At 52.0% G+C, this 13,953-nt stretch overlaps 1 protein-coding gene across 8 annotated transcripts in view; it reads right to left on the reverse strand.

Annotated features, from left to right (window-relative positions):
* The window catches only part of TMCO4 (transmembrane and coiled-coil domains 4), a 110,547-nt gene that overhangs the window by 71,637 nt on the left and 24,957 nt on the right, over nt 1-13,953 (reverse strand). For all 8 annotated transcript variants that reach the window (XR_011466751.1, XM_070382205.1, XM_070382186.1 and 5 more), the window contains 2 exons: nt 8,077-8,251; nt 7,310-7,337 (listed from right to left, as the gene is read on the reverse strand). Coding sequence is in view for 7 of the 8 variants with exons in the window: in XM_070382205.1 (XP_070238306.1) it covers nt 7,310-7,337; nt 8,077-8,251 (203 nt within the window). In the remaining variant the exon portion in view is untranslated. The remainder of the gene's footprint in view (nt 1-7,309; nt 7,338-8,076; nt 8,252-13,953) is intronic.

A 13,953-nucleotide genomic window follows, 5' to 3' on the forward strand; every position in this document is an offset into this window, starting at 1 on the left:
GTACTGGGGTGGGTTGCCCTTCCCTTCTCCAGGGGATCTTTCCAATCCAGGGATCAAACATGGGTCTCCTGCACTGCAGGTGGATTCTTCACCGTCTGAGCCACAGCGTGACTCTACAAATTAGTCCTCAGATAAAGGTGGCTGGAAAGTGAAAGTGTTAGTCACTTAAGTCTTGTTCAACTCTTTGCCACCCCATGGACTGTGGTTGAGAAAGGGTGGCTGATAGTACCCTTTTTATGATAAATTGTCATGTTTCCTAGATCCTTAGATGCTAGGAAGCAAGGACTGCTGGGGTGAGGCTGTGAGCTGCTGAGTCAGCCTGGGGACCTGTCTCACCGCTCCCTTAGGGTCCGAGGGCACTCTCAGGCCACGTTCATACAACCACTTACCCAGCCCACTGCGCTGCCATCCCTCAATGGGCCAATTTTTCTTTTTTCTTTTGGGTTGTGCCATGTGGCTCGAGGGATCTTAGTTCTCCAACCAGGGATTGAACCTGGGTCCCAGCAATGAAAGTGCTGAGTCCTAACCACTGAACTGCCAGGGAATTCCCCCAACTCTTCTCTTCTTTTCTATTTATTTATTTACTTGGCTGGGCTGAGTCTTAGCTGTGGCATCCGGCATATAGGAGTTTCCTTGATCAGGGATCGAACCCGGTCCCCCTACATTGGGAGTGTGGAGTCCTAGCCACTGGACGACCAGGGAAGGCCTCCCCCTAACTTTTCTAATTGTATATGTTATATAGCATTTGAAATATTAATACCCAGTTTCACCCTCAGTGAATTCTTTTTCATACAAAGAAAGCACACCTACCTCCAGTCCCATGCCCCCCGGGGCCCCCACACTGGGTGCTGGACTGACTTACAAGTCAGGGTGTTCACACTGGTGGGGAGAGCATGGCTGGAGGGGTGGGGCTTCTAAGATGCACCCCGACTCAGGGCAGGACTTGACCTCAGATGGTTCCGGGTATGACTCCTGCCTTTTGCGGCTTGTTCTGGGGGGACAATGAAGGACACTCAGGTGGTAACAAGCGTAGTTCAAGGCCAGTGGTCATGGGAGCCAAGGGGCCTCTTCCGAAACCCTCCTCCAGCTCCACCTTCTTAGATGCCGCCCTGTCTGGCCGCTCCTCAGGACCCTGCCTCTCGGGGTGCTCGCTCTTAGTTCTGGCCTCATCAAATCCCCTTAAAGGCAGCTGTAACGATGAGGGTTCTATCATTTCATCTCCTCGTTGGAAGGAGAACACCAGTCAAGAGTGCATGGTGGGGAACTTCCCTGGCGGGTCCAGTGGTTAAGACTCCAAGGTTCCACTGCTGGGGGCATGGGTTTGATCCTGGGTTGGGGAACTAAGATCCCACATGCCGCATGGCCGAAGATAAGAGTAGACTCTGGAACCATGATGCCTGGGCTCAACTCCTGCCCTCCTTCTCCCCCGTGGTGTGACCTCAGGCAGCTGATTTCCCTTGCTGGGCCGCCGTGGCCTCGTCAGCACAACGAGGGGCCAGGGGCCAGCATCAACCTCCCAGTGCTGTTGAGGGGCTGAAACAAATCATAAAAGCACTCTGCTCAGGGCTGGCACACAGTAGGCACTCCATGAGCATCTGCCCTGGGGAGGATTCCTCCTGGCGCCCAGCAGAGGGCCTGGCACACGCAGTGGGGCTCAGTTCTTACTGGCTGAATGCGTCAATCAGTTCAATACCGATAACAAGCTTGCCAAGTCTTAAGGATCCTGATGGAGACTCAGGCCACCAGGTGACAATGTGTGCGTTCCACCACGATCGAAGACGACCTCTCAGGCTTTTCTGATTCATCGGCGAGGTAGGCTTTGCAATTTAGTCATAAAGACCGGGTCAGAAAGCAGAGCCGGGCTTGCAGTGAAGGTGGTTCTGTCTCCTGCAGCTGCACCTCCTTGGGTCCCATCGCCCGGAGCCAAAGCTATCTTTGGATTCAGGGTACAGAGGGCGAGAACCATGATTCAGCTACGTCTCTGGCTCATAATTCACCATGAGACTCACTGCCTTAAATGGAATTTGAAACTTATTTTGAAATTTCACCTCTGGTTACCTAACCTCCTGAGCCTAATTTCCTCCCAGTGGAGATAACAGTTATCTATTCTAGCAGTTGATCTAAGGATTATATATTATTACACAGTCATTCACCATCTGTGCTACATGACCCAGAGCAACTGGGTAACTTTTATCTATTTGTTTATTTGTGTAGGCTGCGTTCACCTTAGTTGTGGCAATCAGGGTCTCTGAGGCATCACGTGGTCTCTCCAGTTGCGGTGTGTGGGCTCGGTCGCCCTGCAGCATGCGGGATCTTAGTTCCCAGACTAGGGATTGGACCCACGTGTCCTCCATTGCAAGGCAGGTTCTTAACCACTGGACCACCAGGGCAGTTCCTAGGTCACTTATGAAGACCACCAACTGCTAGTAACCCAGCCCCACCTGGCCACACTGTGGGTCCTGGACCAATGGTTCTCCACTGGGGACGTTTTTGTGCCCTGCAGCCCCATCCCAAGAACATCTGGTAAAGTATGGAAGCATTTCTGGTTGTCCCAAGTCAGGGAGGGCTACTGGCGTCTGGTGAAAAGAGGCCAGGGAGGTGGCTAAATCTCCCAGAAGGCACCACGGGGCCCCCCAACAAAGAATGATCCCGTCCCCAATGTCTGCAGTGCCGCCACTGTGTACACCCGGTTTAGGGAGCTCAGGTTCAGTTTAACCGTCAACATATGAAAGGCTTATTTTTCCAGCTAGGCAGGCCAGAGGCTTCGTGGGTTGTTAATGGGTGAGGAGAAGAAAATGGTTGGTGTGCAAAGAAATTCCACCCTACTGCTGCCAAGACGGCCATCGTTCCGTGACTAAGATCCCAACATCGTCAGTAAAAGGTCAACCTTCCAGGAAGTTCTGAGACCTGCAGCTCTTCATGTTGATTTCCTGGGCTGATTCCAGGACTAACCACCGTGCCTCACACCCAGAGAAACGCAGCCACACAGACAGACAGCTTTCTTCTGTGCTGTGCGACCTACCTGCTCAGTCTCCGCAGAAAACGATGGCTTAACCCTACCGTCCAGACAAACCGCCTTGCTAGCGCCTACGCTTGCGCTCTAGGGAAAGACCATTCTTCCTTCTGTCCATCCATTCAACCATCCCTCCATCCATCCAACAAACACTAAATGCCCACCATCTGTCCTCCAGCGTTGCAGACCCTGGGAAACAACAGTGAAGAAGCCAGACAGGAGCCCTGCCCTCACGGAGCTTACGAGATAGGCCTCGAACCACTGGCCCAGCTATGACACTGACCTCCTTACAAGATCCTTGACTGTGTTCTTAGGACCAAAGACAGCTTTGTTTTGCTTTGAAGTAGCATTGAGCTCTTGCCTCTTCGTACTTGAAATTGAAGTTCAGAGAAGTGACTGGACATCACAAGTGTCTCAGAGACAGGATGAGAGTCCAGGTTTCCTGGTTCCCAGGAATTTCCCATTTCCCCGCGGCCACCGCGGCCCTGCAGCACTCAGGGGCTGCGTCCTGAGCGCCAGCTCTGTTCTCAGCACTTGACCTGGGTTATTCCACTCAGTCCTCACTGCCGCCCTTCGAGGTAAAGAGTACTGTGGCTCCCATTTGATGCCCAAGGAAACGGAAACAGAGACGTTCAGCAACTTGCCGATGAATTTTAACACCAGGCAGGCAGATCCCCCAGTGCTCCCAGTTCTTGGTCCTTCGGTTCAGTTCAGTCGCTCAGTCGTGTCCAACCCTTTGCGACCCCATGGACTGCAGCACGCCAGGCCTCCCTGTCCATCACCACCTCCCGGAGCTTACTCAAACTCATGTCCATTGAGTCGTGATGCCATCCAGCCATCTCATCCTCTGCCGTCTTGGTCCTTGGTTCTTCATTAATAAGGACAGAGTTGGACGTGACAACAGTAGCCGCTCCCACTCTGGGCATCATCTTTTCAACTACAGGCTTCTGCTGTACCCTGATGGCACTTTGCAGACAATGTGTTGTTTTGTTTGTTTGTTCTTCACACACTGAAGGTCCATGGCAACCCTGCATCCCGCGTCTATCAGTGCCATTTTTTTCCAACAGCATTTTAAAATTAAAGTTTGTCCCCTGGATTTTTCAGTTCAGTTCAGTCACTCAGTCGTGTCCGACTCTTTGTGACCCCATTTAGACATGGCGTTATTATACACGTAACGGGCTACAGCATAGTGTAAATATAACTTTAGATACACTGAAAACCACACATGGTCACGTGACTTGCTTTACTGTGGGGGCTGGAACTGAACCTGCCATCTCTCCGGGGCCCACCTGTGTCCGACGAGGGCCATCTGGATGGCTTGAGGGGCTACCTACCTCTGCCTTCTGGGGAACTTTCGAGCCCTTCCACCAGCTCCCACTGGGGGTCCTGGTGTGTCACTGACCGTGCTCCTATTTGTAGATGCCAGCATCTGGAGGGGCTTTGAGACAAACCAAAGGGACCCCTCAGATGCTGCCAGAGACTGGTATTCTTTAGACATGCATGCTCAGTCACTGAATCGTGTCTGACTCTTTGTGACCCCATGGACCTCTCTGTCCATGGGATTTTCCAGGTAAGAATACTGGAGTGGGTTGCCATTTCCTCCTCCAGGGGACCTTCCTGACCCAGGGATTGAATCTGCATCTCCTGAGTCTCCTGCCTTCGCAGGCAGATTCTCTACTGCTGCGCCACCTGGGAAGCCGGCTTAGACATGAGGGATTATTATATTCCTGTGGGGATGCCTCTGCATCCCTCCAACTCCCACGGGTAAAATCTGAGAAGGTTTTTGTTAACAGCACTTATTTTAGAATGTTGGCTCTGCCACTTAACAGCTTAGACCTGTTCCTTTACCTCTCTGAGCCTCAGTTTGCTGATCTGTGAAGTGGGACTGTCTACATGAAAGGATGGAGATGAGGATGCTGTGTTTGACAAGGGCCAGGGGCAGTCACCAGCATGAGCAGGTGCTTAGCAAGTGGGGGGATTCTCCAGAGAAATTTAACAGGCAATGCCAGTCTGAAACTCCAATACTTTGGCCACCTGATGCAAAGAAATGACTCATTTGAAAAGACCTTGATGCTGGGAAAGATTGAAGGCAGGAGGAGAAGGGGACAACAGAGAATGAGATGGCTAGATGGCATCACCGACTCAATGGACATGAGTCTGAGTAAACTCTGGGAGTTGGTGATGGACAGGGAGGCCTGGCATGCTGCAGTCCATGAGGTCACAAAGAGTTGGACACGACTGAGCGACTGAACTGAACTGAATGCCAGTTTAGAGGCTGCCTACGAGAACGCCCCCGGGAGGACATGAAGTACCAGACGGTGATATTACACACAGGTCATTTCAAACCCACTCTAACTACTGTGTGAGAGCCAGGCCAAGGGCACCCACACCCACACCCAACCACAGCAAAGGGTGGTAAGTTAAGGTGTCCTGGGGTGCTCATGGGCGCTCAGAAGGGTTGTGATTGGCAGGTGCGGGCAGGTGGCGGGCTAGGATACACATGGCTCTGGGAGACGGAAGGGAGAGTCTGGCACACACAGGAGCTGCTTCCCCCGTGATAAGGCCATGGGACAGAGGGCTGGCCCAGGAGGCCGGAGACCTGGTTCCTACCAGAAGGTCACCTGCCACCGTGTGCTGCCGGGAAAGCCCCTTCCCCTCTCTGGGCCCCAGTCGCTCCTCCTGGAAATATGAGTCTCACCCAAGAGGACCCTGACCTGCAAGATGGGAACAAAGCCCGCCAGCACCCCTCAGGGGGCAGGGAGGACTCCAAGTCTGCACAGCCCCCGGCAGCCGTCTGGCCTCCCAGCAAGTGCCCGGACCCAGCGCTTTGTCATTACCATGACGATCACGTGAGAGTGTGTGTGTGCTGACCGGCTACCCTGCTCTCCCAAAACCCGTGCCCCAGACCTCTGGGCAAACCACCTCTCATTCTAAGACCATCCAGGACGATTGAATATTCCCTCATTTCAGTTTGCAGAAATAAAAGGGATTCTGCCGAGGATTCTCAGACCAGCTCCACCACATCCTCAGACCACAGCTCAGCCACGTGGCCTCATCGGCTAAACCTGCACTCCCAACACAGGGGGCCCGCGTTCCATCCTTGGTTGGGGAACTAGATCCTGTATGCTGCAACTAAGAAGCCCTCGTGCAGCGAAAGATCCTGAGAGCCCCAAGTAAGACCCAGTGCTGTGCTGTGCTCAGTCGTGTCTGACTCTTTGCGACCGCCAGGCTCCTCTGTTCCTGGGGATTCTCCAGGCAGGGATACTGGAGTGGGTTGTCATACCCTCCTCTAGGGGATCTTCTCGACCCAAGAATTGAACCCACGTCTCCCAGTGCAGCCAAAATAAATAAACAATCTTTTTTTTTTTTAAAAGGAAGACGTGTTACTTCAGGCTGTGCCCACCTAAAAGCAGGGGCTGGGCCAGATCACCCTTGCATGATCCGCATTCAGCTCTGAGATACAGAATTAAAATTTATGCGTGGCTGGAAAAGGGCCACGCTGGGGTTTGAGCCTCAGAGCTGCGCTTCTCAGACTGTAAACTCCACGGGAACCGCCTGGGACCCTGTGAACGTGCAGAGCTCACTGGGCTCCGGCCCCCGTGACCCTCGTCTGAGCGCTCTCTCCTGCCAACGCTCCTGCGTGTGCTATGCCTACTCGTGAAATCCTGTTCTTCTTCCTCCTCTTCTTACCCCTCCAATCCCCCACGAGCCAGAGGTTCGGTGGAGACTCGGGGAAACTTCTGTTTATAAAAAGTGTTTATTTATTTGGCTGAGTTGGTCTTAGCTGTGGTACGTGGGATCTTTCCTTGTGGTGTGCAGGCTTGCTAGCTATGGCGAGTGGGCTGTGGGATCTTAGTTCCCTGACCGGGATTGAACACGTGTCCCCTGCATTGCAAGGCCGATTCTTAACCCCTGGACCACCAGGGAAGTCCCTAAAACTTCCCTTTATTACACGGTACAGAGGCTGTTGGAATGTCATTTTCAATTCTGTGTTCCTTCTCCCTGATGTCAGCAGAACAGACCTTGGAGGGCAAGAGCCAGGCTCCAGAGCTACTGAGAAGGTTAGACTGGGGGGTGCGGTAAGGAATCAGTAAAACCGCAAGGAGCATCATGCCGCTGGCGCTTGGTGTGAATGGAGAGCTCCCCGGCCCCCCAGCGCTACTGGCTTCCCTTCCCTTTCTTGCTCTGAAAAGGCCACGAGCATGGGACCACAGAGGCAACACCTAACCCTGGCTTCCCTGGCTGAGGGGGAGACACGTGCCCACAATTTACAGAACTTAGGAACTATCAACTCACCATCCTTGAGTGAGAAGCTCAGAAGATCCTGAGGGAAAAGTAACAGGAATTAGCGATAGGTTGATATGTAACCAGCCTGCTCACTGGACATACATTTACTGACTCTTAACAATAAGTGGGAAAACAAGGCAGACAAAATACCTTTGCCCTGCATTTGAGTGGCAAGGCAGACCAACAAGCCAGCACATAACCAAACAAATGCGTGAGAACTTCAGGGAGTCAGATGAAGGAGGGCAAGGGCTGTTTTAAATCTGCTCTGCTGGCACCGAGAGCCCGGGTCAAGCGTCTGCCTGCTTCAAATGCACACGGAGCAGGTGAGTGACACACCCAAGGGCACACAGCAAAGCTGATGCTTCTGAAAAGAGGCACCGCAGCTTAACGGCTAGGAACATGGGCTTCTGAGTCAGATGGCAAGCTTCAAATCCGCTGTGTGACCTCAAAGTTACTAAACGTCTCTGTGCCTCAGTGTTCTCATCTATAAAATGGGGATGATCACTTTACCTACCTCATAAAAATGCTCTGAGAATTAAATGAGTTCATATGAGTAAAGATGCTAGCATATAAGAAGCAATGTTTAAGTAATAAATCAATAGTAAATATTCGATAATGATAATTCAACACTAGCTACAATCATCGTATCATCAGATATTATGATGCAATATTTAACCTTTGAACTCCCCCCACACAGCTAGAAGTGATATTCAGGCTGACTTTGAGAGGAAGCTGTCTGCTTTCCCCAGCAGCTGCTACCTGGGCAGTGGGTGTACCTGAGTGATCACCAGTGGGTCATCCTTCAAGATGGGGTCCTTCAACAAAACCTCAGCAAACACGTCTGCTCCTTCGCCTCCCAGACCACTGGCAAAAGCAGTCATGGTAGGCAAGACGGCTTCAGACAGGTCCAGCCACTTCACCAGGCCAGCCACAAAGTCTGTGCAGAAGGATCTGAAAGACAAACACAGCTGAGACCCTGGACCATGCAACTCACAAGACGAGACATGTTAAGGGATGTGAAGAGCTGGCATCTACAAAAAACCATGGCAACTGTGGCCCATGGAATATAGCGAGAGAGCCAAACCTGATTTCAGGAGAGCGGATCTGAGCTTACTCCACCAAAACTTTAACCACAAAGAGCTGATAAACCATAGGAATGAGGGCAATGAGCAGTTAGTTACTGACAAACACCCTGAGCCCAGCCTGCCCTGAGGGCTGTGAAATAAAAAATGAGCAAGACGGATCTTGGATAAGAAGCTCATCGAGGGGTAGAGACCCAGACGGAACTAACTAGTCTAGCGCCATGGGACACACTAGGACAGAGGCAGGAATCCAGCCCTGATGAGTCCAGAGAGGGGGCCCCGAATCCACCTGGGAGGCGAGGGGTGGCGACCAGAAAAGGCTTCCTGCAGATGTGGTGACCTCCTGCTATTGGAAACAGCCACAGACATGCTTTCTAGAAACACGCTGGCCGCCGCAGAAGTTGACAAAGTATGGAGGAAGTTATGCAACCATTACCGTGGGGTCTCTGTCCATAGTGAGTATCTGAGCTGAGTCCCACAGGGGTCCCTGGGTGGGGGATGGATGGGGTACTCCAGGGCAGAAGGGACCCCAGGAGATGCAGGAAGCCCATGGCATCTTGGGGGGACTTCTCTGGTGACTCAGATGGTAAAGAATCTGCTTGCAATGCAGGAGACCCAGGTTTGATCCCTGGGTGGGGAAGATTCCCTGGAGAAGGGAATGGCAATCCATTCCAGTATTCTTGCCTGGAGAATTCCACGGACAGAGGAGCCTGGCAGGCTATAGTCCATGGGGTCACAAAGAGTCGGACACAACTGAGTGACTGACACTTTTTCACTTTCGTGGCATCTTGGGGACCCTGGCAGAGCCCACATCAGGCTTTGATTCAAAGCTACCACTGGGATGTGGAGCAGGAGAGTCAGCCGGGAGGTGATTAGGCAAGTTCCGAGAAAAGGTTTCCCAGAAACAAGGTGAGCTTCCTGGTCATGCGGGTGACCTTAGGAGGCTCTCCGCTGGCATCGCTTGGCTCCAGTCTCCACGGATCCCAGGCAGCGCACCCAACCCATTCCTCAGAGCCGCTGCTGCCAAAGCCCAAGCAGAGAGATGTCTGCAGGCTGGGCCCGTGCAGTGGGTGCAGGACTCGGGTTCAAATCCTGGGAACACCACCGTTTTGGTCCAGGTCTCCAGGAAGTAGCTCTGAAATGATTACTGGGAGTCCCTCGGGGTCAACACCTGTGGATGGGCAGGGAGGATGAAGAACTTGGTGGGCGGGAGGGAGCTGAGATCCAGTCTCAACAGAAGTCTCAGCTGATCCTGTGGGGAGATCTGAAGATGGGGTGACCCCTGAGAGATGTCCCCTAGTGGGGCGAGAGGGCTGGGCCTTCATACCCTCACATCAGAGAGGCATCGGACAACAGATGCCCCAGGAAGGGGGCAGAACCCTGGGGAGGGTGGCTCTCTGCAGCTGAGGCAGGCCCAGCCCACGTGGGTGGCCCCCTCCGCGGTCGGTGGAAATGTCCTTCACTGCTGAGCGAGGCTGTGAAAGTACCTTGACCTCTCTGTGCCTCAGTTTCCTTACCTGAAAATGGGTGTAAGAGACCGACTTCATAGAACTGCTTGAGGATTAAATGAGAAGCTACATATGAAGCACCCCAAGCAAGGCTTGGCACGCGGTAGATAATTAATGTTGGTTAGCATCACTATTTACATTTTTTTAAACATATTTGTTCATTTGGCTGCACTGGGTCTTAGCTGCAGCGTGTGGGATCTAGCTCCCTGACCAGGGGTTGAACCTGAGCCCCCTGCACTGGGAGCGCAGAGTCTTGGCCCTGGACCACCAGGGAAGTCCCAGCATCACCATTTTATTTACAAGGTGACCAAGGGAGGTAGTGAAGAGGGCTGAGCTGGGCTCTGAAACCTGACCCCTGGGAGAGTGCTGGCCCCTCGGTGCCTGGCTTCACAGCCTCCCTCACTTCTCTCAGCTTCATTTTCCTCTGTTGTAAAGTGAAGATGATAACAGGGCTGCTTCAGAGATTGGCCAGAAAGATTAAATCACAAGATAAAAGCACCCGGCACACGATAACCCTCCATAAATGTTAGCTACCGCTGTTACAGTTACTATGATTTGCCCCGCTGGAATTACTGGAATTACCCTGGGGTGACGTGTGGGTGTGAGTGGGGGGCAGGGATGACTAAGTGGATCCAGTGTCATTTCTGTGTCAACATGTATGCAGAAAGGGCTCGGGGCCGAGGGCAGCGGCGTGGCCGGGCCCTACGTCCACGGATGCAGAGAAGCGCTGCATCTCACGCGTGGAAGGGTGAAGAGCATGAACTCTGATCAAATCCAGCTTTGCCGTGAGCTGTGTGATCTTGGGCAAGTTACTCAGCCTCTCTGTGCCTTGGAAACACCAGCAAGAAGAATGAAACCTACTTCATAGGGTTGTCGAAAGGATTAGCCAAGTTAACAGGTGTCACGTGCTCAGAACCAAACTGGCAGGTGTAAAGCCCTATACAGGTGTTTCTTTGGATAAACAAATGAATGAGAACATATATAAAGGGCCAGTGTGGCAATCTATTAAACGAGGAAACAGCACTGCAGAATGGCGGGGTCTTGGTAATGCTTCTGATGTGGTTGGTGAAGAATACTGGGGTGGGTAGTCATTCCCTTCTCCAGAGGATCTTTCTGACCCAGGGACTGAACTCGGGTCTCCTGCATTGCAGGCAGACTCTTTACCATCTGAGCCACCAGGGAAGCCCCAGTCAAAACATATGACAGTCAATGGCAATGAGAATCCATGGCGACCGCAGAGCAACTATCCACCAGCCCCTGTGCTAGCTGCTCCATACACATGGGCTCGCTGACTTCTGGATACAGCCCCACAAGGGCGGGAAGCACTATTTTTACCTCCATTCGAGAAACAAGGATGATACTCAGACCCACAGAGGTTATGTGACAGCTCCAGGGTCCAAGCCCCCAAGTCTCGGATTCCAGAGGCCATGCTGAACCACTGCAGAGACCGCCCCCTTCCCAAGCATGTTTTGGGTCTTAAGACGACCAAGATCAACCACGTGGAAAGGGCTGCTCATGCTGCGCTGCAGCACAGAAGCCCACTCCAGTGTTCCTGCCTGGAGAACCCAGGGACAGAGGAGCCTGGCGGGCTACGCAGGATCACAAAGAGCTGGACAGGACCCAAGTGACTTAACACGCACACACACTCAACTTTCAGGAAGGAAACACCCCCAAGGCAAATGCTTCGGGCTCAGCCACAGCCACGGGCGCTCACAACCAGATGTGGATTTGGCGGGGGGGGCACACAGAACAATGGCTTCTCCCTGCGCCCCCCCAGGTGGAGGTGGTGCCCAGCACAGGCCTGGCACACAGTTCAGGTTCATAAACATTTCTTTATGTGGACAAAGTGAGCAAAGCTCTTCCCCCGCATATCTACCGGCTTATCAGGTAGGGATTTACCAGATTGGGGCAGCTTCTGGAAAGATAAGAGCTTCCTAAGTATGGAATCAAGATTGCTGGGAGAAATATCAATAACCTCAGATATGCAGATGACACCACCCTTATGGCAGAAAGTGAAGAGGAACTAAAAAGCCTCTTGATGAAAGTGAAAGAGGAGAGTGAAAAAGTTGGCTTAAAGCTCAACATTCAGAAAACGAAGATCATGGCATCCGGTCCCACCACTTCATGGGAAATAGATGGGGAAACAGTGGAAACAGTGTCAGACTTTATTTTTGGGGGCTCCAAAATCACTGCAGATGGTGACTGCAGCCATGAAATTAAAAGATGCTTACTCCTTGGAAGGAAAGTTATGACCAAACTAGATAGCATATTTAAAAGCAGAGACATTACTTTGCCAACAAAGGTCCGTCTAGTCAAGGCTATGGTTTGTCCAGTGGTCATGTATGGATGTGAGAGTTGGACTGTGAAGAAAGCTGAGTGCCGAAGAATTGATGCTTTTGAACTGTGGTGTTGGAGAAGACTCTTGAGAGTCCCTTGGACTGCAAGGAGATCCAACCAGTCCATTCCGAAGGAGATCAGCCCTGGGATTTCTTTGGAAGGAATGATGCTAAAGCTGAAACTCCAGTACTTTGGCCACCTGATGCAAAGAGTTGACTCATTGGAAAAGACTCTGATGCTGGGAGGGATTGGGGGCAGGAGGAGAAGGGGATGACAGAGGATGAGATGGCTGGATGGCATCACTGACTCAATGGACGTGGGTTTGGGTGGACTCCGGGAGTTGGTGATGGACAGGGAGGCCTGGCGTGCTGCGATTCATGGGGTCTCAAAGAGTTGGACACGACTGAGCGACTGAACTGAACTGAACTGAAGTATGGCACAGGTATGGGTTGGAGCAGGGAGAGAGTTGGACCCTTGCAGGAGTTGGACCCTTGCTTGCTCAGGAACAGAACACCCAACGAGATAAATTCTAATCTCCAGAAAGAAGGAAAGAAAGAAAGAAACCAGGACTTCCCTGGTGGCTCAGACAGTAAAGGTCTGCTTACAATGCGGGAGACCAGAGTTCAATCCCTGGGTTTGGAAGATCTCCTGAAGAAGGAAATGGCAACGCACTCCAGTACTCTGGCCTAGAAAATCCCATGCATGGAGGAACCTGGCAGGCTACAGTCCATGGCGCTGCAAAGAGCTGGACACGACTGAGCAACTTCACTTTCTTTACTTTCTGTGCCAGGCTCTGCAGCGGCCATCCACACATTCCTTCCCCAGGACCACCCTCTCTGATGGATGGCTGCTTTTCAGCAGCAGTGATTCCCCAGCCCCTTCTTCTGGGCCAGTAGAAGCCCCCTCCCATGATGGAGACAGAGAATGACAAGTGTCTTTAGTTTTTCCATGCCTCCCTTCCAGGCAAGGCTAGTGCATCTGACTGGCTCTAACCAATGACATAAAAGGGGAAGTCTTTGCAGGGTATCCTGGGAAAGAGTTCCTCCCTAATGAGAGAGACTTGCAGAGCATCCTCGTCCTCCCCTTCTCGCCTCGAGTCTTATTCTGTGAGGGTGTGATGTACGGCACTGCAGCAGCCATTCTGTGATCAGGAGAGGAAGGTCAGGAGAGCTACAGAGAAGCCAACCCAAAGGCTTTTTGAGGCGCTCTATCAACCCTGGAACTCTCTTCCTTTTGATTTCTTATCAAGTGAGAAAAACCTCTTATTATTTAAATCTCTTTTGGTACAGTGTCCTGTTACTTACAGCCCAAAGCTCCCTGACTGGTAGGGGTCAGTTCCAGTTCATTTTATAGATAAGGAAACTGAACAAATGAAGCAAGTCACAGAGTTAGTAAGCATTAACATTTATCGAGTGCCTACTGTGGGCCAGACACTGCGCTACATGCTTTACCTACATTATCTCACTTGACTCTGGGAACTACCCTGCAGGGTGGGCATCACTAGCCCCACTTTACAGCTGAAGACACTGATGCTTAGGGGAGCCAAATAACCTGCCAGGGGACACATGTCATCACAGAGTGGCAGGGGTAGGATTTGAACCCAGATCTGAGTCCAAATCCCGTGGTTTGTCTCCTGTGCTAACAGAGTCAGTATGTATCCACTCCTTCCTTTCACAAATCTTTACTGTCTTCGCTACACCAAGTTGTGTGCAAGGCACTGGGCACT

This window comes from Bos mutus, chromosome 2 (assembly GCF_027580195.1).
Source record: "Bos mutus isolate GX-2022 chromosome 2, NWIPB_WYAK_1.1, whole genome shotgun sequence".
Taxonomy (NCBI): domain Eukaryota; kingdom Metazoa; phylum Chordata; class Mammalia; order Artiodactyla; family Bovidae; genus Bos; species Bos mutus.